This window comes from Propithecus coquereli, unplaced genomic scaffold (genome assembly GCF_000956105.1).
Source record: "Propithecus coquereli isolate 6110/MARCELLA unplaced genomic scaffold, Pcoq_1.0 Scaffold748, whole genome shotgun sequence".
Classification (NCBI taxonomy): domain Eukaryota; kingdom Metazoa; phylum Chordata; class Mammalia; order Primates; family Indriidae; genus Propithecus; species Propithecus coquereli.
The window spans coordinates 895,094-923,082 of record NW_012153596.1 but is presented as its reverse complement, the minus strand read 5'-3'; the positions used below and the strand labels follow the sequence as shown (position 1 = coordinate 923,082).

Below are 27,989 nucleotides of genomic sequence, written 5' to 3'. Positions count from 1 at the left end.
AGCTTTCACAGGCCTACTTCCCTTGAGATTGTACCATAACACCTCAGGTTAGGCTCCTAATTGACCTTTCAGATTCCTCAGTGTTCCTATCCAAGTTCACTGAGCACTGGTGGCCTGAGTCGGCTCTGCGGAGCCGCTGACCCTGCCCTCCTTTGGAGGGTCCGCTCAGGCTTTGGCATTCCTTCTCTGCTCTCCATCAAGAGACTGGGATTTGCAGACCCAAGTGGTCTCTTTCCTTTCTCCAGGCCTTCAAAGTAGTTGAACCTAACACCCCTTTGGGTTCCTTCAGCTTTACCCAGATGGCCATAATTCCCAGCGCCATCTAGAGCCATCTTGTCCAGCCTAATTCTCCCAGGGAGTCACTCGGGTTGCTCCCTCATGTGCACCTGCAGCATTCCAGCAGCAAGTGTAAGCTGCCATGTCTGCCCAGCTGATCTGCCTACCACAGGCCTACCAGACAGCTCATCTTTCCCGTGTCCTCTGCTATTGCTCATGAACTCAACTCCCTGACATTTCCCAGGTGAGAAAACCCGAGACCTGTTTTCGGCTTTTCAGGCCCCTCCATCTGTTAGCAACATTCACTTCTTCCTTCAGACGCTCTCAGGTCCACCCTGGACTTTCTACCCTGCTGCTGTTTCTACCACACACCTTGTTTCAATCCCCTCCCTGGCCTCCCTACTTCCTGTGGTTCTCTTCTAGCCCGCCCTGTCAGGTTAACATTCCTAGAACAGTGCTGTTGTTGGCCTTATTTCCCTTGCATCATGTTCCCCAAGGGTTCCCACTGCCCAAAACAGGAAGGTGCTGGTGGTCACCCTCGCCCCCATGCCATCCGAGCAGGCCTCACACCAGCCAGAATCCTCCTCTCTTCCCTCTGGTCACGCTGCTCACCCCCAGTTAGACTGGGACCAAAGTGAGGGTGGGAGGGGCTGCTGCCCTCATCATCCCCTGTACATGGCCCAACACATAAGGACACTCAGGACAGACTATTTCTCAGTGACTGCAAGGGGAGGCACTCTACAGCAGCACCAAGAGATTCACTTCAAAAGCTGCCCAGAGCGTCTGACCTTTTAAAATACAACATGGCTTTTGTAAAAGAAGTCATGAACAATCGAACTTTATGGAACCGTAAGAAATTCATGGTTCTGCCAATCACATTCGAATCCTTCCCTGTAAAGGAGGAAGGCTATCAAGATGGCCCACAGAACTCCTACCAACAGATACTCCACAGTGGGAGCCAATGAGGTTGATGTTGGTTTGAGAGATGACTCCCATCCGGATCTGATCAAATGCTCGGGTCAAAAAAGCACCAAAGGTGCTAGCAAAAGCAATGGTCCGACCACGGGTGGCACAACCCAGTGCCACGCTCACCTGTAACACAAAGAACATGGATCAGAAAACCTCTGGGCCCTGCCCACCCCCTGGTTTAGACCACACGGTCCCCATGATAATAACCCCTGCTCTGCACAGGCCACATCGCTCTGTAGTTCCAGCGTGCCTCCCTGCCATTCTCTTTTCTCAAACCCTCTCTACCCCTTCCTGCCCCCTCCTTTTCAGATGGTACCCTCACCTTGTATCTCCTAGGGATGGAGTCTCTCCCGTCTGTCCCTGTCGACTCCTGATCCGCCCTCCCTGCACCTCCCTAAGCCCAATGTGCCCACTGACCATCCTGAATCTCATCCCTCTCTTGCTTTCTCAAAGTTATCTCCAATCATGCAGTCCCCCTTCCCCTCTTGTATTAACTTGGTTTCTCCCTTTCTCTTGGATCATTCTGTTACCATTTAAATATACATGCCAGTACCTTTCAACTTCATTCTCCCACCTCTGCCTTATCCTTCTTCCAGAGACTGCCCCACATCTATGTTCTCCTTCACAGAAAACTTCCTGTTAAGTTGTCTATAGTCACTGTCCCTGTTTTCTTACCCTCCACTCTCTCCCCAGCCTACTTCATCTAGGCTGACCCCACGACGGACCTCAAAGCTGCCAAGCGTAAGAGGTTACCTGACCTCAGCTGGCATCTCATCTGACCTCTCAGCAGCAGTAAGCACAATAATTAACCCTTTTTTTCTCAAGGCGTATGCTTCTCCAGGTTTCTATGACATTGCAACAGTCTAGTCCTGCTGTGTCACTGGATTTGCTGGACTGTGTGCCTTTTCCCAATAGGCCTTTGGAGTGTGCCCTCAGGGCTCCATGCTCACACTCTTCCCCATTAGCCCTCTGGCTCTGGGAAGTCAAATATGGCCCAATGCTACTCTGATCTGCATCCTGGTCATGCCTCCCACTTTGTATCTCCAGGCTCATATACCCCAGCAGGTTTCAAACCAGAGTATAAGCCTCTTCAGGGATAAACCAAGACTTTCCAAGGGGGATGTGGCCATGGATGATTTCAAAGTCAAGAAACTCCCATCCATACCAACTTGGTTTTGCATCCATCTACTCCAGAGAAGGCCTGTGTTCCTTCCCACTGTCTCCTTAACAGTCACCTCCAGAAAACTAACTTCCAAAGGTACTCTCTCACCCACCCCACTCTCACAGTGGGGCAATATCCCTGAATGCAAAACCTCCACATAGAACTAAAGAGAACAATTTGAAATAATCACGCTGATACTGAGAAAGTGAAGAGGTTAAATGATCAGATGACAATGACTTTTGCAAGTCAGGTGGTTCCCAATTCTTTTTTTTTTTTTTTTGAGACAGAGTCTCCCTGTGTTGCCTGGGCTAGAGTGCCGTGGCGTCAGCCTAGCTCACAGCAACCTCAAACTCCTGGGCTTAAGCGATCCTCCTGCCTCAGCATCCCGAGTAGCCAGGACTACAGGCATGCACCACCATGCTCGGCTAGTTTTTTCTATATATTTTTAGTTGTCCAATTAATTTCTTTCTTTTTTTTTTTTTTTCTATTTTTAGTAGAGACAGGGTCTCGCTCTTGCTCAGGCTGGTTTCAAACTCCTGAGCTCAAACGATCCACCCGCCTCGGCCTCCCAGAGAGCTAGGATTACAGGCGTGAGCCACCGCGCCCGGCCGGTTCCCAATTCTTTCAACAAAATTGAGAAGAGAACCTAATGAAACTGTCTACAAATAATTTTTATAACCAACTTTAAAGGAAAAAATCACTGGGTGATTTTTGGCTTATAAATGGAAAGGAATTCAAAGAATTGAGTGACATTCCTACAACAAAACTTCCCTTTTCATCAACTTACTACGTGAGTAAGTTTTCTTAGCACTTACACCGTTAAAATGAAAAACAGGAGGCCGGGAGCGGTGGCTCACGCCTGTAATCCTAGCACTCTGGGAGGCCAAGGCGGGCAGATTGTTTGAGCTCAGGAGTTCGAAACCAGCCTGAGCAAGAGCGAGACCCCGTCTCTACTAAAATTAGAAACAAATTAATCGGCCAACTAAAAATATATACAAAAAATTAGCCGGGCATGGTGGCGCATGCCTGTAGTCCCAGCTACTCAGGAGGCTGACGCAGGAGGATCGCTCGAGCCCAGGAGTTTGAGGTTGCTGTGAGCTAGGCTGACGGCACGGCACTCTAGCCCGGGGAAAAGAGTGAGACTCTGTCTCAAAAAAAAGAAAAACAGGAAAAGAATCTGTTTTGAATTTCATCGCATTCAAATTACAAGTTTATTTATCCACTGATATATAAACTAATAGTAATAGCCATAACAATAAGAAAAAAATTCTAATGCTCAGAGGCTATGGATATAAGAAAAAAGCTATCAATTTACATGCATATTTTTGCTACAGAGAATAATAATCAGACAATTGATAAAAGGCTTTCATGCATAAAGATATATTGGGGAAATGGAATGGAAATAAGAATTGAAGTAGAAAAGGGGATTTAATTTCTGACAAAAGAAGAGTCTTAGCATAACCTTTAATTAAATGATCTGAGTATTAACATAAAATATCAAAAATTGGCTGGGCCTGGTGGCACATGCCTATAATCCCAGCACTTTGAGAGGCTGAGGAAGGAGGATCACTCAAGGTCAGGAGTTCAAGACCAGCCTGGGCAACATAGAGAGATCTCATCTTTAAACAAATAAAAATAAAAAAATTAGCCAGGTGTGGTGGTGTGCGCCTGTAGCCCCAGTCACTTGGGAGGCTGAGGCAGGAGGATCGCTTGACCCCAGGAGTTTGAAGCTACAATGAGCTGTGATTGCACCACTGTGCTCTGGCCTGAATGACAGAGCAAGACCCTGTTTCTTAAAAAAAAAAAAAAAATTTAGATGTTAGGGGCTGGGTATGGTATCTCATGCCTATAATCCTAGCACTTAGGGAGGCCAAGGTGAGAGGATTGCTTGAGGCCAGGAGTTCCAGACTAGCCTGGGCAATGTAATGAGACCATATATCTACAACAAATTTTAAAAAATTAGCTGGGTATGGTAGTGCATGCCTGCGGTCCCAGTTACTCCAGAGGCTGAGGCAGAAGGATTGTCTGAGCCCAGGAGTTTGAGGCTGCAGTGAGCTATGATTGCGTCACTGTATTCCAGCCTGGGTGACAGAGCGAAACCCTGTCTCTAAAACAAAAAAATTAAAAACAAAATTTAGATATTAATTTAAAGCTAGGAAAAATGGTATGTAGCTTAGAAAAACACATTCAGTGGTTTGGAGAGCAGACACACTTGAGGTCAACTGATCTCTGGCTGACCTACCTGACAGCACTGTACCCTCCCCCTTTGCATACCTAGCAGGTACTCTGACCCTCTGGGTCTGAACAGCTCCTGATGGTCCTTCCAAAACCACTCCTCCCCCAGTCTTCTCAATCTCAAGAGATGAGGCCAACCTCACCCAGGCATCCTGGCCTACACCAAGTACCAACCTTGGCTCCTGCCTTTACATCAACCCCTGGGCATCCTGCCAGCTCTCATGCCAAGGAAGTTTCCCATAAGTCTGCTTCTCCCCAAGCTCACAGCTACTGCCCTGGTCCAGGCCACCCTCTCCTTCACCTCCTTCCCTTCCCCCACAAAGCCATTCTCCACACTGCAAGGTTTCCCAGCAAACTGCAAGAGAAGCCGAGATGCTGAAAGTGGCCCGTAAGACCCTGTATGATTTGGTCCCCAGAGACATTTCCAAGCCAATTTCCTTCTGTACTCATCACACTTCTGCCACTCTGGCCTTCCCTACGCTCCCTGAACACTCCAAGCTTGGGCCTGCCTCACAGCTAGCTATGCCCTCTGCTGGGAATGCCAACGCCCACATCTGTGCATGACTGACTCCTTGTCACCTGAGTCTCAGCTTAAATGTCACCTCTTCTGAAAGGCTGTCCCTGATTGTCCCTTGTCATGCACTTACTGTAGCCACCTCTTTCGGCATGGCACCAAATATTACCTGCTGGCCCCTTTTTTACGAGTTTTCTTTCAAGTATGAGAAGACATCAACAGGCACAGAGTATACGGTTGTTGACTAAAGGAGTCAATGACTTGGAGAGTCAGCTTTTTAATAGGAGGGTCAGTCCAGAAAATTATGGATTGCATTTTTCCCATTCAAAATGAAATGAAACCCATGGAAAAACATATTTTACAACCGTGATGACCCACTTTACTGAACAGGAGTGCTTAAATCTCAACACCAATGGGGCCCAAGAAGCATCGTTAAAGGAACAAGTGGACCAACACAGTGTGGGGACCACAGGGCACTGGCTGTGAGTGCCCATCTAAGCAGGGCTGCTGCTTGGCTCCAGTCAACCAGAATTAGGAGGCAATGCCAGCCTGCAGTGGCAGTTCTTCCCATTTTTCAAGACAATCCAGAAATTTGGATTCTATTTGCAAAGCTCCTAATTTTTAAATGCTGAACTAATTTTTAAAAGATTTTAAATACTACTTGTTCCAAATAAAGTATTGCTGGAAAATAAAGTATTGCAAGCAAAACCACATGCTTTCCAAGTAGCCACCTAGAAGAGAGAAAAAGTCAAGTGGCAGAGTTTCTCAGAATGCATTTAGAAGGAAGGTATAATTTTGTAGAACTACAATTTGTCATGTGTCTTGATGAAAAAAGTAAATTTGTGACTTATCAGTAATTTCTTTTAGGGTCATAAACAAGGATTGCTAGCCAATCTTAATATCTCAGATCACATGACACCTGCTGGCCTATGGTTTTCTGGCCAGAAGAAAATCACTGAGGTACCCAGTGCTGTTTTGGCCTCTGTGACATAAAGACAGGAAGTGGGCATCGTGCTGGCAGAGCTTTAGAGGTCAAAGGGTTTACCTGCATTAACTCCCTTCTCTCTTGAGGGTCGGACATGGGTGCACGCACACAAGTGACTCCCTGCATTAAGACAACTCTGAGGTGAGACTGAGGCACAGAAAAGCAGAACAGCTTTATGCAAGGTGCCAGCTCTAACTACTGGTATTCCTGACACTACAAGTGGTGTGACATTTGCATTTCTAAAATGTATTAGGCCCCGCCCTACAGTGGAGAGAGGAAAAACGCTTTCCCTGCGGTTCCTCAACCTATTTGCCTCTGGGTGGTCGTCAGGTTGCCTAGTTATGGGCTGGACTGGACAGGAAGAGCCACTAGGGAGCTTGGGACACTTCAACCCCCAGCCTGCTGTCCCTGGCCTGCCTGGGGAGGGAGCTGAGAAGTCTACCACGCCCCTCCTAGCAGACCTGCCTCCTGTTTCCCTAGAGACTTTTTTCCAGTCCCTTTGCTTTTATAAATGAAAAGAAAAACTGTAACGCAGGGTGGGCCTCCTATGTCCTGTGGGCCACTGATAAGTTAGCAAGAAGACCAGAAAGAGATGCTACACACTCACCATGTTCTGCTCAGCAATAAAACACTCGATGAACCGCTCAGGGTATTCTTTCTTGAATATCTCAGAGAAGGTAGTGTTCTTGGTGTCACCATCCACCACAATGACTCTGTTATTTGCATGGCCCAGCTTAGCCAGAGCAAACCCACATGCTTTCAGAGTAGCCATCTGGAAGAGAGAAAAAGTCAAGTGGTAGACTTTCTTAGAAGGCATTTAGAAGGAAGGTATAATTTTGTAGAATTACAAATTGTCATCTGTCTTGATGAAAAAAGTAAATCTGTGACTCACCAGTAATTTCCTTTAGGGTCATAAACATGGATTGCTAGCCAATTTTAAACCCATACTTGGCTCATCTGGTATCAATTTCCCAAAAAGGTGTCTCATAAGTGGCTGATATCGTACTCAACTTTTCTAGAATTGTGCTCTTTTTAGTTAACATCCTCCTACCCCTACTTCCCAAGCAGGAAAACATCCCACAACCCATCAGTGAGATTCCAGACATTAATAGTCCTTATTGTATTCTTCCAATTACTTTGCTACATTAATTGGTCTACTGTCTAAAAATTTACAGATGGCATTTTATTTGAAACATGTGCCTCATCTAAATTTATTGTCTCATCCATATAGTTTATTTAAAATTTTAAAAATTATTTTCCAAAATGCAAATGCCTCTGTGGCTTTTTAATTATAAAACTAATAATACTCACTCCAAAAAATTAAAATACAGAACTTTAGAATCATGACACCAATGATAAAGAATTCCACTAGAATATTATTTGAGATTGGACTGAATTTATAAATTAATTTAGGGAAGAACTGACACCTTTACAATATTGACTTTTTCTATTAAAAAACAAAGTTTGGGCCAGGGTGCGGTGGCTCACGCCTATAATCCTAGCACTCTGGGAGGCTGAGGCAGGAGGATTGCTTGAGACTAGGAGTTCGAGACCAGCCTGAGCAAGAGCAAGACCCTATCTCTACAAAAAGTAGAAAAATTAGCTGGGCATGGTGGCATGTGCCTGTAGTTCCAGCTACTCAGGAGGCTGATGCATGAGGATCATTTGCGCCCCCGAGTTGGGAGGTTTCAGTGAGCCATGATGACACCACTGCACTCTGGCCTGGGTGACAGAACAAGATCCTGTCTAAAAAACAACAAAAAAAAACCCACGAGGTTTTGCAGCCCCTCAAACTGTTAAACACAGAATTACCATATGAACCAGCAATTCTACCCCTAGGTATATACCCAAGAGAAAACATACATCTATACAAAAACTTGTACACAAATGTTCAAAGCAGCATTATTCACAATATCCAAAAGGTAGAAACGAACCAAATGTCTATCAACAGGTGAATGGATAAAAAAATGTGGTCTATCGGCCGGGCGCGGTGGCTCACGCCTGTAATCCTAGCTCTCCGGGAGGCCGAGGCGGGTGGATTGTTTGAGCTCAGGAGTTCGAAACCAGCCTGAGCAAGAGTGAGACTCCATCTCTACTAAAATTAGAAAGAAATTAATTGGACAACTAAAAATATATAGAAAAAATTAGCCGGGCATGGTGGTGCATGCTTGTAGTCCCAGCTACTCGGGAGGCTGAGGCAGGAGGATCGCTTGAGCCAGGAGTTTGAGGTTGCTGGGAGGTAGGATGACGCCACAGCACTCTAGCTCGGGCAACACAGTGAGACTCTGTCTCAAAAAAAAAAAAAAAATGTGGTCTATCTATAAAATGCGTTATCTGAGTACAAAAAGGAATGAGTTACTGGTACATGCTACATATGGATGAATCTGAAAACCATTGTGCTAAGGGAAAGTCGTCAGACACAAAAGATCACTGCATCTCAAACTCCTGGGCTCATGATCTCATTTATGTGAAATGTCCAGAATAGGCAAATCTAAAGAGACAGAAAGTAGGTTAGTGGTTACCAGGGGTGACAGGTCCGGAATGGGAGTGACTGCTAATGGGTATGGGGTTTCTTTTGGGGTGATGGAAATGTAAGACTGACTTTGGTGACGGTTTCACAACTCTTGTCAATATGCTAAAAACCACTGATTTGTACACTTTAAATGCCTCTTCATTTGTCTTTGTTCTTTCATCTAAGCACTCTAAAAAAATACAGCTGGCTGCAGTGGTTCACACCAATAATCCCAGCACTATGAGAGGGTGAGGCAGGAGGATCACTCGAGGCCAGGAGTTCAAGACCAGCCTGGGCAATAGTGGTAGACTAGCTGGACATAGTGGTGAAAACCTATAGTCCCAGCTGCTCAGGAGGATCACTGGAGCCCAGGAGTTCAAGACTGCAGTGAGCTATGATCATGCCACTGCATTCCAGCCAGGGCAACAGAGACCTTGTCTCCAGAAAATAAAATAAATAAATAAATAGAAGGATATCAAGTGAAGAGGCCATTTTCCTCCTGCTCCTCTCCCCTAGCCACCAAGTTCCCCTCCTCCCCAGAGGTAAACAGCAACAATAGGTTTGTGAGGCGACCTTTCAGAAACAGTCTACACACAAATATTAGGTTTGTGCAAAAGTAATTGCAGTTTTAGCATTGTTGAAATTTGCCGTTTGATACTGGAACGCGTTCTTAAAATAAGTGTGAGTATGTTATCCACCATTTTAATGCGTATTTTTCACTTTATTTTTTTTTGCTAATGCCTTATTACTTGCTGTTTATTTTATATTTATTTTAGACTATGGAAATGATGTTAGACAAAAAGCAAATTCGAGCAATTTTCTTTTTTTTTAAACCCTTCATATTTGGCAATACAGTTAAAACGAAGCACCCTAAAAGTTCCACTGAAGTTGTGTATGTCACAACAACTAAAACTCTTTTTTTTTTTTTTTGACACAGAGTCTCGCTGTGTTGCCCGGGCTAGAGTGCCGTGGCATCATCCTAGCTCACAGCAACCTCAAACTCCTGGGCTCAAGCAATCCTTCTGCCTCAGCCTCCCGAATAGCTGGGACTACAGGCATGCGCCACCATGCCTGGCTAATTTTTTCTATATATTTTTAGTTGTCCAATTAATTTCTTTCTACTTTTAGTAGAGACGGGGTCTCGCTCTTGCTCAGGCTGGTTTCGAACTCCTGAGCTCAAACAATCCACCCGCCTCAGCCTCCCAGAGAGCTAGGATTACAGGCGTGAGCCACCGTGCCCGGCCTAAAACTCTTTTAAAATAAAAACTCTCATGGTCTTTAAAGGGAAAGAGAAACAATAACATCTTTCCTATTTCATCTACTTTAATGCCATCCAGTTTTTAGCCACGCTACCTAATGGCTTATTTATTTTTACTGGGGAGACAGTTCTGTGTGAATTTTGGATTAAGACAAACCTGGTAAGTCCAGACCTTATTATTTCCTATTTCTATGACCTGAAGTAGCTCTCTCAGCCTTAATTTTCTCACCTATAAAATGGGGGTAAAATAACAGTAGCAATCTCACGGGGTTGTGGTGAGAAGAGACAATGAATGTAAAGTGCTAAGCACATAGTGGAAGCTCAGTGACTGCTTGCTACTAAATACACTAAGCAATAAGGCCTTGTGCAAGCCTTACCGCGTACAAGCACTACTCCAAGAACTTTACATATACTGACTTTTTCAATCTTCACAACTATGACAGAGATAGATATTACTATTATCCCCATTTAACAGGTGAGAAACTGAAGCAAAGAGGTTGAGAACTTGCCCAAGTTTACCTGGGATTTGAATCCCATCAGTCCAGCTCCAGAGTCCTTACCCTCAACCACTGCACTGCAGTCCACCTCCTTAATCAACAAGCCTTCTTAGAAAAGGAGAAAGGAGAGCGGTGGCGAGGCCTGGTAATGTCGAACGATTTGAGATGTTAAGGAGCACCCTAATATCTCAGATTAGGGCTAACTCCGCTCTCTCCCGCCCCACTCCCATTTAAGATACTCCAAGGAGCCTTTATGAAATTCAAAGTTTATGCTTAGCCAGTTTTACATTTGATGTCATCTTTTCAAAGTTCTTACTAATCAGTCTCATGTAGAGCGAGGTGGGTAATAGAGGGAAGGGTGACAGGAAACTGGACACTCAGCAGACACAGGAGCAGCACCACATGCCTGACTCACTTGGGGTTTTTTAAAAAGAGAAAGAACATCTTCCGACAAGTAATAAGACGTGGCCTTGACCATATGGGAACGGGATCCATCCCCCACCCCACAAAACTGAGAAAAGGATAGCGGGAGTCGGTGTGAGCAGGACATGGGGAGTGCCTCACTCCTGACAGCATGGAAACCTCGTTCGTCCCCCTCAACGCCTCTGACCCACAACGTAGGGTCACCTGTAGGGATTGGGCTCCACCTCTGGGCTCATCTTCTCGATGTGGGCCGGCCGCACACTTCATCACCGCTTCCAAGGACCCACTCACTTCTCTCTTGGGCAAGTTCCCGCTCCAGCTCCTGTACACACTGCTGCTGCAGCCCCACACTAGGCTGGGCCCCAGAGGAGTAAGTGAGGAGGCACCTACCCGCTGCCTTCCTAGCCCAGAGCCCTGGGGAAGCGCTCCCAGCACCTTGCAAACAGACACATCTCCACCACTCCCAAGGACTTTCCCTCGAGTGATTTTCTTGTTGTAAAGCAGCAGAGACAACACGCAACATCAACGCATTTGGCCCAGGAACTGCTAACGAATGTACAGTGCAGTGGTGGTTCAAGAAGTTTTGCAAAGGAGATGAGAGCCTCGAAGTTGAGGAGTGCAGTGGCCAGCCATCAGAAGTTGACAACAACCAATTTAGAGAAATCATTGAAGCTGATCATCTCACAACTACACGAGAAGTTGCCGAAGAACTCAATGTCGACCATTCTACAGTCGGGTCATTCGGCATTTGAAGCAAATTGGAAAGATGAAAAAGCTCGATAAGTGGGTGGCTCATGAGCTGACCGAAAATTTTAAAAAATCATCATTTTGAAATGTCATCTTCTCTTACTGTAAGCAACAATGAAGTATTTCTCTTCTCCATTGGATTATGAAGTGTGACGAGAAGGAGATTTTCTACAACAACTTACAATGGGCGACGACCAGCTCAGTGGCTGGACCGAGAAGAAGCTCTAAAGCACTTCCCAAAGCCAAACCTGCACCACAAAAAGGTCATGGTCACCGTTTGGTGGCCTGCTGCCAGTCTGATCCACTACAGCTTTCTGAATCCCAGCGAAACCATTCCATCTGAGAAGTATGCTCAGCAAATGGGTGAGATGCACCAAAAACTGCAACGCCTGCACCCGGCATTGGTCAACAGAAGGCGCCCAGTTCTCCTACACGACAACGCCTGACTGCATGTCGCACAACCAACGTTGAACAAACTGGGCTACGAAGTTTTGCCGCAGACACCATATTTACCTGACCTCTCACCAACCGACTACCACTTCTCCAAGCATTGTGACAACTTTTTGCAGGGAAAACACTCCTACAACCAGCAAGATGCAGAAAATGCTTTCCAAGAGTTCGTCAAATCCCGAAGCATAGATTTTTATGCTACAGGAATAAACAAACTTATTTCTCATTGGCAAAAATGTGTTGACTGCAATGGTTCCTATTTTGATTAATAAAGATGTGTTTGAGCCTAGTTCTAATGATTTAAAATTCATGGTCCGAAACCGCAATTACCTTCACACCAATCTAATATTTGGTGAGCATCTCATCTCTTGCGTAGAAGACATACAGTCTTCTTTTGGCTTCTAATTGTATAAGCATCTTAGTATAGATTATATATGATTATTCTTAGACGTTTTAATTTCTATTACTATTATCGAAGGGATATCTTACCATTATACCTGCTAACTAGTTATTCAATATAAGAAAGGAACTGATCTTGTACCTTAGTTTTGCTACAAGCTCTCTTACTGGTCTCTGTTCTTATTTCTAACCATTTCTGGTAGATTCTCTTGGGTTTCCAGATATACAACTCTATCACCTGCAAATAATGACAGACTTGCTGTCTCTTTATTGGTGCTGACTTTTTTTCTTTTTTAAGACAGGGTTTCACTGTCACCCAGGCTAGACATAGTGGCATCCTCATAGCTCACAGCAACCTCAAACTCTTGGGTTCAAGTGATCCTCCTGTACCAGCCTCCTGAGTAGCTGGGACTACAAGCGCATGTCACCACACGCGGCTTAGGTAATGATTCTTTTATTCCTTAACTGCAACAACTAGCACTTCCAGAGCAGGGCTGATAGGTGCAAAAGGGGCTCCAGATTTAAGATGTCTACATCTAGAATCAAATTGAGGAAGTATTTCACCAATCTTACTTTGTTTTACTAAGAGGTTTTTTAAAAAAAAGAACCCACCAGAAATGTTGAATTTTATGAATCACGCTTTTCCTCCTTCCTTTGACCTAGTAATATGACAGTGAATTATATTAGTAAGTCTCCTAATATTGATGAATCATCTGTATTACTAATTTGAACTTCGCTGATTCATACACTTCTTTTAATGTACTAATGGAGTTGAGATTGGTTAATGTTTTATTTAGAATTTTACATTAATATTCATAAATGAGGCTGGTTTACAATTTTTTTCCCCTTTGGGCTAGCTTTGCCACATTTTTGCTTCATAAATGAATCTAGATGACACTTTCCATCTTCTTCCATATTTGGAAAGGTTTTCAATAGCTTAGGGATTACCCATTCCTTGAAGGTTAAAAATAAATCACTCTTGTAACTTGGTGAGCCCAGTGCTTTGGAAGCATAGCTCTTGGACAGTTTTCCCAATTTATTTCTATGGCTATTGACCTACTTAGGGTTTTTGTATCTCTTTTAGTCAATTTTGATATTTTATGTATTCGTAAAAATTGTTTAACACGTTTTCATACCAATTAGCATAGAGTTGTTTATGGTTTTCTTATAATTCTTTACATGTTCTTTGTACCTGTGGTTATCATCTCTTTCCAATGACTAAGTTTATATATGTTTTTTATCTCCTTGAGTAGGCTAGCTAATGGCTTGTCTATTGTATCAGTAATTCAAAGAGTCAACTCTTAGATTTGCATATTAATGTGATTTATTTTTGAACTCACTGACTTTTTTTTTTTTTTTGAGACAGAGTCTCACTCTGTTGCCCCGCCTGGAGTGCAGTGGCATCATCACAGCTCACTGCAACCTCCAACTCCTGGGCTCAAGCGATCCTCCTGCCTCAGCCTCCTGAGTAGCTGGGACTACAGGTGCACACCACCACACCCAGCTAATTTTTTCCATTTTTTGTAGAGATGGGGTCTCGCTCTTGCTAAGGCTGGTCTCAAATCCTGAGCCAAGTGATCCTTTCGCCTCAGCCTCCCAGAATGCTAGGATTACAGGCGTGAGCCACCTCGCCTGGTCTTTGAACTCACTGACTTTTGATGAACTGGCCTGCTTCCTTAATAATTTTTTTCCTATTCATACTTTATAAAATTTAAAAGTTCCCGTAATTCCACCTAGAGGTATACACTTAACATTTGGTGTCATTTCTGCGAAACCACTTTTTTATGCCTTGCAATCATGTATAATAACCTCTTTTAAGATTTTCAACACATAAACAGAATTATACACTATGCTGCTTTGTAACTTTTAAAAAAAATTTACTAATAATTTGGACAAGCTCTTAGCCTCCCATGCTGGGCTGTTTCTAATTTTGGTATCCTAACAAATGTTGCAATGAACATTCATTTTGACAAACGTATCTGCACACTTGCAAATACGTATTTCTGTAGGCTGAATTCCTGTAAGTTGTACCACTACTTTGAAGGGTGTGAAGTTAAAGTGTTAACACATATTGCCAAAGTAACCTTCATTAACATGCACTTTTTTCTTTCTTCTGCTTTTTATTTTAATTTTTTTTTTTTGAGATGTGGTCTTGCTCTGTTGCCCAGGCCAGAGTGCAGTGGTGTCATTATGCCTCACTGCAACCTCAAACTCCTGGGCTCAAGCGATTCCCCTGCCTCAGCCTCCCCGGTAGTTGGTACAACAGGTGCTCGCCACTCCATGCCTGGCTAAATTTTTAATTTTTTGTAGAGATGAGGTCTCACTATTGCCCAGGCTGGTCTTGAACTCCTGACCTCAAGTGATCCTTCCGCCTCAGCCTCCCAAAGGGCTAGGATTATAGGCGTGAGCCATTGTGTCTGGCCCCAAATCATTTATTTTTAACCCTTATCACCAGGCTAAGAAAACAAGCAACTCTCAAAATTTCTCCAAATAAGGAAGGGTCAGAAACATGTTCTTCCTCCCAGGCTTGCCACCCTATTTTCTCTAGATCCTGAAGACCCTGCCTATTTCAGTTCTGCTATAATATACCAGAAGGCAGGATATAAAAATGATAAAAAACAAGAAGGCTTTATCTTCAGGGTTTCATGCATAATTTGATTCCTTTTCACAGAACTGGTTTTGATGAACTGCTCTGCTGCCCTGTGTAATCCAGAGAGTATGTCCAAAAGATCAGCCCACCTGGGCCACCATCCTTACGGCAGACACAGAATTGTGGCAGTTTCATGTACAGTAGACTGTCAGCTCACAAACCAAAGTTAGGAAGCAAGAAAAAGCCACACAACACCAGGTGCTAATAAATAGCAACCGACCAATAAAAATATTCAGACCTAAGTGTGAAAGCAGAGAATAAAAATCAGAGCTACTAAAAGAGACAGTAAACCCATCTTTATTGCTTATAACTGCTAATTAAATGTCATACCGTCCAGTAATTTGTTTATCCATGGAGATCAGAAAAATGAAGAATCCTGTGTATTTAGGAACAAAACCGGAGAACAAAGCAGTTGATGTACACGATTTATTCAATTATCCACCTTTTTGCCTACCTTGTCACCAACTTTGTAAGCAGGTGGAGAGGTCGTTTCTATAACCATGATGCTGATTTGAGGTGAATCCTCAATAGGGGGTTTTGGTGTAGGATTCCTGTTGGTCTGTATCTGGCTCTCAATTAATTTGATAATTGCATCTGCTCTTTCTTTTGACATTGGCTTTCCATACCAATTTTCTGCATCCTCAACGTCTGTAACAAAACAAATAAAAGACATTAATTCTATAAATATTTAAGAAGTGCCTATCAGGTCATCTGAAAGACATCCCGATGGAAATGATGTCAGTCTAGGACTCACAGGAGTAAAAACCTGGCACAGAGGGCCTGCGATGGCACTGCAGTCAGACAGAACAGCCTGGACCAAAGCCTGAGGCTCTTGAGGGGGCCACTGGCCCAGGTGCTGTGAAAGGAGGGGAGAGTGAGGGAGACAAGGCTGGAGAGACAGGCGGGACAGACTATGGAGGGTGGGTCTCATGGATATGACGAGGAGTTTGAGTTTTATCCCGAGCAAGACGAGAAACCACTGAAGGGCTTGGAGTGGAGAAAGCGACTGATCAGATTCATTTTAGAAAGATCATTGTGGCAGCAGTGCGGGGGCTGGCACGGAGGGGATGCAAGCTGTAAGCGGAAAGACTGCTGGCGAAACTGCTGCAGTCTGGGAGAAATGAAAGGGTGTGGCAATGGTCATGGCAGTAGAGATGGGGAGGAGGAGTGGATGTGAGGTGCGCTCTAGGGACCAGGTATGTGTGTGGGGGCATATCAGGGAGAAATGGAGGCAAGGATAATACCCAGGGTTCTGCCAGGAGCACACTGGGAAAATTGTCATTTACTGAACTGGAGGTATCAGATAAGACTGTATTTTGGGGTGGAGTCATAGAACAGTTTTATTCTAAAAATTCTGTATTTAAAAAAACAAGGAACCACATCCTTTGTACTATTTCAACATGAGATAAACAATGTCAGATGTCAGCCTTGAAATGTGCAAGGAGTTACTCTTTCAAAACTCCCTCCTTCCCCAGACCCCAGGTTCCACAGCTCCACTTCCCAGAGGTGATGCTTTACTAGTTTTCTGTGTGTTCTTCCACACAGTCCAGGCCTAGGTAAGCATGTATGGACACACAGCACGCTTCCTGACTCTGACTCTATCCTGACCATGGAGACTGTCTTCCCAGCTGCTCACTCACGCAGGTAGAAAGCCACTGTTCACTTCCTGGGGGTTTCAGCTTTCCCTCCTACCCTAGCCAGACACTGTTGGTGAAGGCAAGACAGAGCAGGGGCCTCCAGCACATATTACAGGCATAACCACTGTTCACTAAACACTCTCCACTGCCTCCTTCCCTGCTGCGCAGCTTTCTCCAGACCTCGTCATGCAGGTGAGCATTGTCCCGAGAGGTAGCTGGTGCTGACCCTGTAACCCAAAGGGGGAAACAGCTGGATAAGCATAGCCTTGGTAACTGAGTTAAACGGTAACTGAATTAAAGAAGACAGACCTCCTTAGAGATTCAGGAAGGAGGTTCGGCTGAGGGACTCAGCAGAGCAGGGCCGTTGAGCCCCTGCTCTCAGAAACCCCCGCAAGCTCGGCACGAGGATCCCATAAGGTCGGAGCCTGGCAGATTGGAGCCATAGATCCAAGCCATAGGTCAGAGCCAGGGCCTGCAGAAACTCCAACAGAACAGTCAGCAGAGCAGCCACGATGAAGATTCAAGCAGGTTCCTGAGTCCTCAAGCACGGGAAGAAAGCCCCCAGAATGAGAACATGAAGGAGCAGGATGTTGGCAGAGATCAACCCCCGAGAGGCTTGCAGTCCAGCGAGAAGGGCAGGTGGAGTGGCTTATTTCTCTCTACCCTATATCTCTGGCAGGCAGTGGGCTCCTGAGCTGCTGGAGAGCTCTTCTACTTCACAAGCCCAAAAGCTGCTGCCGCCAGTGAACTGGGAGCTTCATCAGGACAAACCATCAGGCAGCTGGCACCCTCGGGGTCACTTCCCATCACTGCAGACTCGAGCTGAGATGGCTGAGATGCCATACTGCTTCTCCACCCACGGTGCATGTTTGTCCTTCCCAGGGGGTCTCAGCCCCTCGCTTTTTGTCTTATTTGTTCCCACACAAACATTTTCCAACTCCAGCCCGGACTGTGGGAGCCACAGGGGGCCAGTGGGTCCCAGGGGATATGTGTGACTCCAGAGCCTGGATATTCTGGGTGGGCTGCCTTCTGGAGAGAGGGACAGAGACCACCAGAGTGCTAGCTTTATTTCACTCATACTCTTTTCTTCCTCTTCCCCTGCCCTGACCATGGCTGCTGAGAGACGACTGAGCCAGGGCTCTGAGGAACTGCTTCTCCTCTCCTTCCCCTCCCCCACCTGTGGCTGCTGAGAGAGACAATTGAGCTACCACGCTCAGGATTCATTCCACGGACAATGGGGCTGAGTCCTTTTCTCTAGGGATCCTACAGCAGACTGAGGGGGTGCTCGGTCTGTGAGCTCCCCGCCTGTTGGCCCTCCCTGGTGCCACTTGCCCAGCGACTCCATCAGTGCGGGGCATGCCCTGAGGCAGACGGACATCAAATCTGCTTGGGAACCCCGTGGGCAACTTGGGACCAGCATGCTTCTCCCTGGCACAGTCAGGGATTGATCTTTGGGGACCTAGGGACAGGCCTACAGGCCAGATCCCGTACCTCCGGGTCTCAACTGCATTGTTTGGGGACAAGGAGGGGGGAGATTTGTGATTGGGTGAGGCCACTATAGCCCCTCCCTGGAAGCTTTGCCTAGAAGCTGGGAGCAGACCCTTTGACCCCTGCTGAAACAGATACCTTGTCAGCTTTGGTGGAGCCTGAGGGCAAGCTCATACAACCCAGTCCTGTCCAGCCACACTCCCCTACCCGCCTCTGCTGTGGCAGAGAAAAAGGAATCACCTGAAGTTCCAGGGCCCCACACACCACCTGGGGAAATCAAGTGCTTCTCAGAAGGGACTAAAGCCAGTCACAGGACCTAAAAACAACACTGAAGCTTGTTCCTTCCGGCAAACACCACCGATTGACAGGGAGGTCAATTTGTACTCCCTTTACAGCATTTACTGAGTCAATCATACAGGGTGTAGTTGAGTCTCACCCATTAAGTACCACCCACTGTCTCAGAGATTAAACTGGGCTTGTCATTATCTAATCAAAAGAAAATCTAAAAACAAGAAGCAAAAGCTGCTCCAGATGAGAAGGAATTAGTGAAAGATCTCTGGATACATGAAAAATCAGAGTGAGAAGACACCTCCCCCCCTCAAAAAAAAAACAATAACTCTGTACCAATGCAAACCAACCCAAACAAGAATATTGAAATGACTGATAAAGAATTTTGAATATGAATTTTAAGGAAGGTCAATGAAATACAAGAGAAAATAGAAACCGAATACAAGGAAACCATGAAAACAATTCAATAAATGAATGAAAAATTCACTAAAGAAATTAAATTATTAAAAAAAATCAAGCAGAGCTTCTGGAAACGAAAAATTCATTCAAGGAAATACAAAACACAGTCGAAAGCCTTAAGAGTAGGCTGGATCAGGCAGAAAGAATCTCAAAGCTACAAGACAACACCTTTGAATTAAACGAGTCAGTCAAAGAGAAAGAACAGAGAAATAAGAGGAACAAACGAAGCCTACAAGAAATATGGGATTATGTAAAGAGGCCTAACATAAGAATTATAGACATCCCTGAGGGTAAAGAAGAAAATACATAAGGGCTGGAAAACCTATTTGAGAGAATACTGCAGGAAAATTTCCCAGGTCTTGCTAGAAATCTGGACATCAAGGTACTAGAAGCAAAATGGACTCATGGGAGATTCATCGCAAGAGGCAATCACCACAACATATGGTCATCAGACTGGCCAGAGTTAACACAAAAGAGGAACTCCTACGAATCATAAGGCAACTTACAAAGGAAAACCCATCAGACTAACTGCAGACTTCTCAACTTACAAGCTACAAGGGACTGGGGCCCCATTCTCAGTCTTCTCAAACAGAATAATGGCCAGCCTAGAATTTTGTATCCTGAAAAACTAAGTTTCTTATATGAGGGAGAAATAAAGACTTTTCTCAGACAAGCAAACACTGAGGGAATTTGTCAAGACCAGACCTGCCCTTCAGGAAGTACTCAGATCTAAATTATACATTGATCAACACAATAGACACCCACTAGTGTAAAACAATCCAAAAGCTAAAGTTAAGAGCCCAGATACCACACTGGTTCAAGAGGTAAAACAAGGCAATAAAGTTCTATGTAACAAGATGAACAGAAATCCACCCCATTTATCACTTCTTTCGATAAATGTGAATGGCTTGAACTCCCGACTCAAGAGACATAGGCTGGCTGAATGGATAAAAAAACACAAGCCAAGTATCTGCTGTCTCCAGGATATGCATCTGACCCACAAGGACTCATTCAGACTCAAAGTGAAGAGATGGAAAACAATATTCCATGTAAATGGAAACCAAAGGAAAGCTGGTGTAGCCATTCTCATATCAGATAACATAGACTTCAAATCAACAAAAGTAAAAAAAGACAAAGATAGTCATTATATAATGGTGAACAATTTAACAAAAAGACTTAACAATCCTAAATATCTATGCACCTAACACAGGTGCACCCAGATTCACAAAGCAAATCCTACTTGATCTAAACAAAATTATAAACAGCAGCACTGTAATAGCCGGGGACTTTGACACCTCACTGACAGAATGGGACAGATCCTCCAAACAGAAAATAAACAAAGAAACAATGGACTTAAACATGACTCTAGAATAAATGGGCCTAACAGACATTTACAGAACATTCTACCCCAAAACTACTGAATATATGATGTTTTCATCAGCTCACGCAACATTCCCTAAGACTGATCACATCCTAGGCCACAAAACATGTCTCAAAAAATTAAAAAAAAATAGAAATTATACTATGCATCTTCTCAGACCATGGTGGAATAAATGTATAAATCAATTAGAACAGAAACACTCAACTCTATACAAAGTCATGGAAATTAACCTGCTGAACAAGTATTGGGTCAAGGAGGAAATTAAGATGGAAATCAAAAGATTCTTTGAGCTAAATGACAAAGAGGACACAAGTTACCAAAATCTGTGGGATTCTGCAAAAGCAGCTCTAAGAGGAAACATCACAGCCTTAAAATGGCTATGTCCAAAAGACAGAAAGATCACAAATCAGCAATCTAATGAATCATTTCAAAGAATTGGAAAAGGAAGAGCAAACCAATCCCAAACCCAGCAGAAGAAAAGAAATAACTACATTCAGAGCAGAACTAAATGAAATTGATTCTAAAAGAATTACACAGAAGATTAATAAAACAAAAAGTTTGTTCTTTGAAAAGATAAACAAAATCAACAGGCCTCTCGCTAGACTAACCAGAGACAGAAAAGAAAGGACCCTAATAAGCTCAATCAGAAATGAAAAAGGAAATATTACAACCGATACCACAGAAATATAAAATATCATCTCTGAATACTATAAAAATCTCTACTTGCATAAACTTGAAAATGTTGAAGAATTGGATGAATTCCTGGAAACACACAACCTCCCTAGGCTCAGTCAGGAAGAAACAGAACTCTTGAACAGACCAATATTGAATAATGAAATTGAAGCAGCAATAAAAATCTTCCAACAAAAAAAGTCCCAGACCAGATGGTTTCGCAGCCAAATTTTACCAGACCTACAAAGAATAACTGGTACCTACACAGCAGAAATTATTTCATAACATTGAGAAGGAAGGAATCCTCCCCAACTCGTTCTATGAAGCCAGTATCACCTTGATACCAAAGTGAGAAAAGGACACAACAAAAAAAGAAAACTACAGACCAATATCCCATATTAATACAGATGCAAACACTTTCAATAAAATTCTAGCAAACCGAATTCAGCTGCACATCAAAAAAATAATCCACCATGACCAGGTGGGCTTCATCCTAGAGATGCAAGGATGGTTTAACATACACAAACCCACAGCCAAACATCATACTCAACAGGGAAAAATTGAGAGCATTCCCACTTAGAACTGGAACCAGACAAGGTTGCCCACTGTCATCACTTCTATTTAACATAGTTCTGCAAGTCATAGCCAGGGCAATCAGACAAGAGAAGGAAATCAACGGTATCTAAATGGGGAAAGAAGAGGTCAAACTATCTTTGCTGATGATATGAACTTGTATCTAGAAAACCCCAAAGATTCTATTCTGCCAAGAGACTCCTGGAATTGATAAATTCAGCAAAGTTTGAAGTTACAAAACCAATGTACACAAATCAGTAGCACTCCTCTATGCCAACAACAGTCAAGTTGAGAATCAAATCAAAGACCCAATACCTTTCACAATAGCGACAAAGAAAAATCAAATACCTGGCACTATATTTAACTAAGGAGGTGAAAGACCTCTGCAGAGAGAACTATAAAACACTGAGGAAGGAAATCGCAGGGGATGTAAACAAATGGAAAAACATTATGCTCATGGATCAGTAGAATCAACATTGTTAAAATGTCTATACTACCCAAAGTAATTTACAGATTCAATGCAATCCCCATTAAAATATCAATGTCATTTTTACAGATCTAGAAAAAAATAATTCTATGCTTCATATGGAACCAGAAAAAAGACTGAATAACCAATGCAACCTTAAGCAAAACGAACAAATCAGGAGGCACTGGCCAGGCACGGTGGCTCATGCCTGTAATCCTAGCACTCAGGGAGGCCGAGGCAGAAGGATCACTTGAGGCCAGGATTTCGAGGAGGCATCACTTTATCAGACTTCAAGCTATACTCAAGGCTATAGTAGCCAAAACAGCGTGGTACTGGCACAAGAACAGACATTAGAGCAATGGAACACAACAGAGAACCCAGATATAAAACCATCCTCATATTGCCATCTGATCTTTGATGAAGCAGACAAAAACATACACTGGGGAAAAGAATCCCTATTCAATAAATGGTGCTGGGAAAGTTGGACAGCCACATGTAGAAGACTGAACAGGATCTGCACCTCTCACCACTCACAAATACCAACTCACGATGAGTAACAGACTTAAATCTAAGGCATGAAACTAAGAATTCTAGAAGAAAATGTTGGAAAAACTCTTATAGATATCGGTGTAGGCAAAGAATTTACGAAGATGACCCCAAAAGCAACCACAGCAACAACAAAAATAAATAAATGGGACTCGATCAAATTAAAAAGCTTCTGCACAGCCAAGGAAACAATCAAGAAGGAGAAAATATTTGCATGCTATACATCTGATAAAGGGCTGATAACCAGAATCTACAAAGAACTCAAGCAAATCAGCAGGAAAAAAAATCAAACCACCCCATTAAAAAGTAGACAAAAGACATGAACAAAACCTTTTCAAAAGAAGATCAACTAATGGCCAACAAACATATGGAAAAATTCTCAGAGTCTCTAATCATCATGAAAATGCAAATAAAAACCACAATGAGATATCACCTAACTCCAGTGAGAATGGCTTTTATCAAAAAATCCCCAAACAGGCCAGGCATGGTGGCTCACGCCCGTAATCCTAGCACTCTGGGAGGCCAAGGCGGGAGGATCGCTTGAGCTCAGGAGTTCCAAGACCAGTCTCAGCAAAAGCGAGACCCCATCTGTACTAAAAATGGAAAGAAATCAGTTGGACAACTAAAAATATATAAAAAAAAATTAGCCAGGCATGGTGGCACATGCCTGTAGTCCCAGCTACTCAGGAGGCTGAGGCAGTAGGATTGCTTAAGCCCAGGAATTTGAGGTTGCTGTGAGCTAGGCTGACGCCACGGCACTCTAGCCCGGGCAACAAAGTGAGATGAGACTCAGTCTCAAAAAAGAAAAAAAAGAAAAAAATCCCCAAACAAATGCTCGTGTGGATGTGGAAAGATAGGAACAGTTACACACTGTTGGTGGGACTGCAAACAAGTACAACCTCTATGGAAGGTAGTATGGAGATACTTCAAAGAACTAAAAGCAGAGCTACCATTTGATCCAGCAATCCCAATACTGGGTATTTAGCCAAAGGGAAAAAGGACATTTTATTAAAAAAAAAAAAACACCTGCAACTGAATATAGCAGCACAATTCACAATTGCAAAGATGTGGAAACAACCCAAGTGCCCATCAGTACATGAGTGGCTGAATAAAATGTGGCATATGTATACCATGAACTACTACTCAGCCATAAAAAAAATGGTTAACTAATACCTCTTGTATTTACCTGGATGGAACTAGAGACCATTCTTCTAAGTGAAGTATCACAAGAATGGAAAAACAACACCACATGTACTCACCATTAAATTGGAACTAATTGAACAACACTTATGTGCACATATGGAAATAAAACTCATCAGAAATCAAGCAGGTGTGAAGGAGAGAAGGGGATGAATAAATTCACATCTAACAGGTATAATGCACACTATTTGGGTGATAGGCACACTTATAACTTTGACTCAAACTGTACACAAGCAATTTATGTAACCAAACATTAGTACCCCCATAATACTCTGAAATTAAAAAAAAAAAAGCCCTCTCCCTAGGCCAGTTTAGGCCTCCTTCTGCCTCTTGTGTTGTGCAGACAGATGTTTTTAATAACCACAAGCAGGAAAGAAACACTTACTTGGCAAGCCCCGGCCCTTGAAAGTCTTGGCAACCACAGCAGTCGGCTTGCTCTTCACTTGAGTTGCCTGCCAGAACACCTGGCACAGTGCCTCCACATCACGGCCATCCACCACGTAAGTATTCCACCTGTCAATGGAGGAAGAGGCCAGGTTACAAGAGACAAAGGGTGGTGGGACAGAAAGAAGGTAAAGCAAGAGAGGATATGATTACCCGAAGGCTTCACAGCGCTTCTGATAGATATCTACGCAGTGCTCAGTGGGCAGGGCGCCACTGTGTCCCAGGCGGTTCACATCAAAGATTGCCACGAGATTGTCCAGACCATAGTAGGAAGCGAAGGCCAATGCTTCCCAGACGGAGCCTTCTGAGGACTCGCCATCTCCCATGAGGCAGAATACCCGGTAGCTAGAGCAAGACAAGCGAGGTTTAGGACCTTCTCTTGGGTTGAGGGCTGATCTGGGCCACTCAGCAAATGCACTTCAGGAAGAGAAACAAAGGAATAGCCTGGAGAAGCTGCTTTAGATCATCAGGTCCCTAAGACTATTTTCCTCATCAGCTCTGCCCAAACTCAGCAGCTGAGGAAATGAAGCTTTAAAAGCTTGGGCCTCACAAGATGGGCTTCACTTTCAGCTAGTTCTCCCTTTCTAGCTGTGAGCCTATTTTTAGGTTCTCCTGCCACTTCTGCTGATCAACAAGCATGATGACAAGAGGGGATTGGGAAAAAAGCAGTCCCCTTAAATCCCCAAATCATTTACACATATGTTTTCTTATATTCTATTTCAAGTTCCATTTTAAAGCACTTCCATCTTTTATTTCTGATCTTATAGTTTATTCACAATAATTAAAACAATCAAAAAATTCTACACCTCAGGAGCACGTAACGTTCTGTTACAAACATTAAACTCCACACAGAAACAACATGAATGTTTATCTCCCAGACCCCACTCAAGTGTTGGAATGTTTTAAAAAGTTATTAACCCTAGGATAAGAACTAAGAGAGACAATAATGGATGAATTTCAACAGACTTGTGGGAAACGGAGCAGAGGGCTTGCCATGGGATGGAATGGGGACTGGCCCTATAGGGTTCTTCTCTACCCCATGGAGCTAGGTACCTGTCCCGAGATCTCCAGAGGGGGCTCAGGGCAGGGCAGTTAAGTGGTTTCTGGGTAAGCACCTTACCTGGCCTTGTCGAAGTACTTGCCAGTATATGCCATCCCGCATGCGGCCCCCAGTCCCTGCCCGAGCCATCCTGTTGCCACATCAACAAATGACAGTCTCTGTGAGAGAGAAGGGACCTAATGAACCTAGGCACAGTTGCAGGACAGTTATCAGGTCAACTTCCAGCTCTGAGTGCAGGCTGCTCCTGTTGGCCATTAAGCAGTATACCATCAGAACAGCCACCCCCCCCCCACTCTGCTGGGTGAATTCCTCTTCACCACACCCACATGCACCCTAAGTTTCAGATCAATGTTACGGGTGGACCACAGGTCAAGAACAGAGCCCGGCCTGGGCTAGAAACTGGGGTTAACAAAGAAAATGAAGACATCCATTGTCCATGCCCAGGGAGCTATAGGTAATCCACACCATGTGGTGAGCGTGACTGGAGTTTTGGGAACACAGAGGAGGGACCCTAAGTGTAAAGCAGGAAACATAAGGCATGATTCTTACCATTTTCACAAGGCCTTTTTCCAGCCACGAACAAATCATACATTGAATCTTTCAGGGAATACGGGTTCTTAGAATGACGTTCCACTACCATTCTGCCCTCCCCTGCAACATCCTGTTTGTATGCACAGGGTTATCATCGTCACAAGAAGAGAATGAGGCCCCTCTGAGGGCCACAAGACCATGACAAAGGTCTGCTGCACTGATGGGAGAGGCTCCAGTTCTAAGCTTTCAGACACACTGTATTTATTCAACAGCTTCTGCTGCCACCATCTCGGCATGGCTTCTATCATTGCAGAGGCCTCCTTCCTGGCCTCCCTGCCTCACCCATAGCCATTTTCACCCAAGCCACCAGGGGGAGCTTGTTAAAACTTAAGCTGGCTCATGTCTCTGTTAACTATCCCAGGTCTTCCCATCTCCCATCAAGTAGAGCTCAACTTCTTGCACTGGCCTACCCACTCCAGCCTCCATCACCTCCAAATTCCCCTCCCACTGCTCCAGCATCCTGGCCTCCTCATTGCCCTTTGAACACAATGGGCACAGGCCTGCCTCAGGGCCTTAGCACTTGTGGCTTCTTCTACCTGAGTGCTTGTGCCTAGATATGTGCATAGCTCACTCTGATCACTTCCAAATCTCTGCTCAAATGTCAAAATCGAGATCTTTCTGAATCATTCTTTTACAACTAGTGCCTCCTACCCCCTCTACTTTACTTGATTCCAAATGCTCAGCTCCATCTCACATACTATCTATTCATTCATGAGTTTGTTTCTTGTCTGTCCCCATCCTCTGTTCAAACATCAGCTCCATTCAAGCAGAGATTGGTGTGTTCATCACTACCGCAGATGAATGAATGGTACTTGTTAGTCTCCGATCTCTCTCCCTTCTTGCTTCCTACCCTCGACTCTTTCCTGGGCTCTTTTGAACTTCCCTGGCATTCTCTATATGCTTTGTGTCCCAGGACTCCTTTTCAGTTTTGCATCTCTAGCCTAGCAGAACTGTCCCACTGAAGTCTCTTCTGGCCAAGTCTCTAGCTCCATTTTCCTCCCCATGGCATGGACCTCACTCCTGTAACAAGCTCTGGCTCCCAGTTGCCTTGCACACCCTTGGAGGCCCTACAATACCATGGACCAAGCTTGGGCTCAGCACTCAAACCAACTCTGCCTCCCCCACTGTGAAGCATGGGGAAAGCGAGCCCACCTTCTAAAGGCTTCACCTTATGGGTACAATGGAGACAAGAGCCTCCTTTAGGTGGCAGGAGGCTGTAACGGTAGACTAAGAATGGTGGGGATCAGCACGATGCCTGGCATGGTGGAAGTGCCCCCACATGGGTTCTCTTCTTTTCTGCAATAACCCACATGCTGTGGGAGAACACAGGGAGGCTGAGGGCTAGAATGTGTGTAAGGTACTATCCTCACCCAAAAAACAAAGACTTCTCTCCCAGATGGTACTTCTCATTTTTGTTCCAGCACAAAGTGTGCTTCAAGAACAAGTTCACAAAAAAATTAAATAAATAAATAAATTAGAAGAAACGATAAAAAAAAAAAAAAAAAAAAACAAGTTTACAAAAAGGCCTTTTGGTTGCTTTCCAGGCCTCCCTGGCTAGAGAAAACAAAAGAGCTGATAAAACAAAAACAAAAGCCTGAGGGGGGGAAGGAATCACAAGCCCCTCTACCTCGGAAAGTCTGCAGCACAACAGCTCTAAGGGAATCCAAGAACCTGACAGTCAGTGACAGTGCCAGGCTGTGGCAGTCAGCCTCTTAATGTGATACTCTGCATTAGACAACTGCACCTAAAGAGACGATTGCTTTGGGAGCACCCACCGCGAAGGCCCTAACTGTTCTGCAGTGTGTCCATTTATTCCATTGTGAGTCGAAACCATGATAGACTGCGCTTCCTGTGCGTTTTCTCTTTTCTTCCTGATTTTATCTGCTGGCTAAATCTGATGAACACACAAATTCTGGCAGCTGAACAGTACCCAGTGTGTTCTTTATCCCTCTAAGGCGAATGACTTTGATCGCAGTGGTTATATGATAATCTACACATCCTTCCTTTTTTAAAACCAGAAATCTGAGGCCGGGTGCGGTGGCTCACGCCTGTAATCCTAGCACTCTGGGAGGCCGAGGCAGGAGGATCGTTTGAGCTCAGGAGTTCG

At 44.3% G+C, this 27,989-nt stretch overlaps 1 protein-coding gene across 2 annotated transcripts in view; it reads right to left on the bottom strand.

Annotated features, from left to right (window-relative positions):
• The window catches only part of TKTL1 (transketolase-like 1), a 40,119-nt gene that overhangs the window by 7,235 nt on the left and 4,895 nt on the right, over positions 1-27,989 (bottom strand). For both annotated transcript variants that reach the window (XM_012662047.1, XM_012662048.1), the window contains exons 3-8: positions 25,352-25,449; positions 24,385-24,576; positions 24,173-24,300; positions 15,532-15,725; positions 6,749-6,913; positions 1,212-1,368 (exon numbers count right to left, since the gene is read on the bottom strand). In XM_012662047.1, coding sequence (XP_012517501.1) covers positions 1,212-1,368; positions 6,749-6,913; positions 15,532-15,725; positions 24,173-24,300; positions 24,385-24,576; positions 25,352-25,449 — 934 coding nt within the window. The remainder of the gene's footprint in view (positions 1-1,211; positions 1,369-6,748; positions 6,914-15,531; positions 15,726-24,172; positions 24,301-24,384; positions 24,577-25,351; positions 25,450-27,989) is intronic.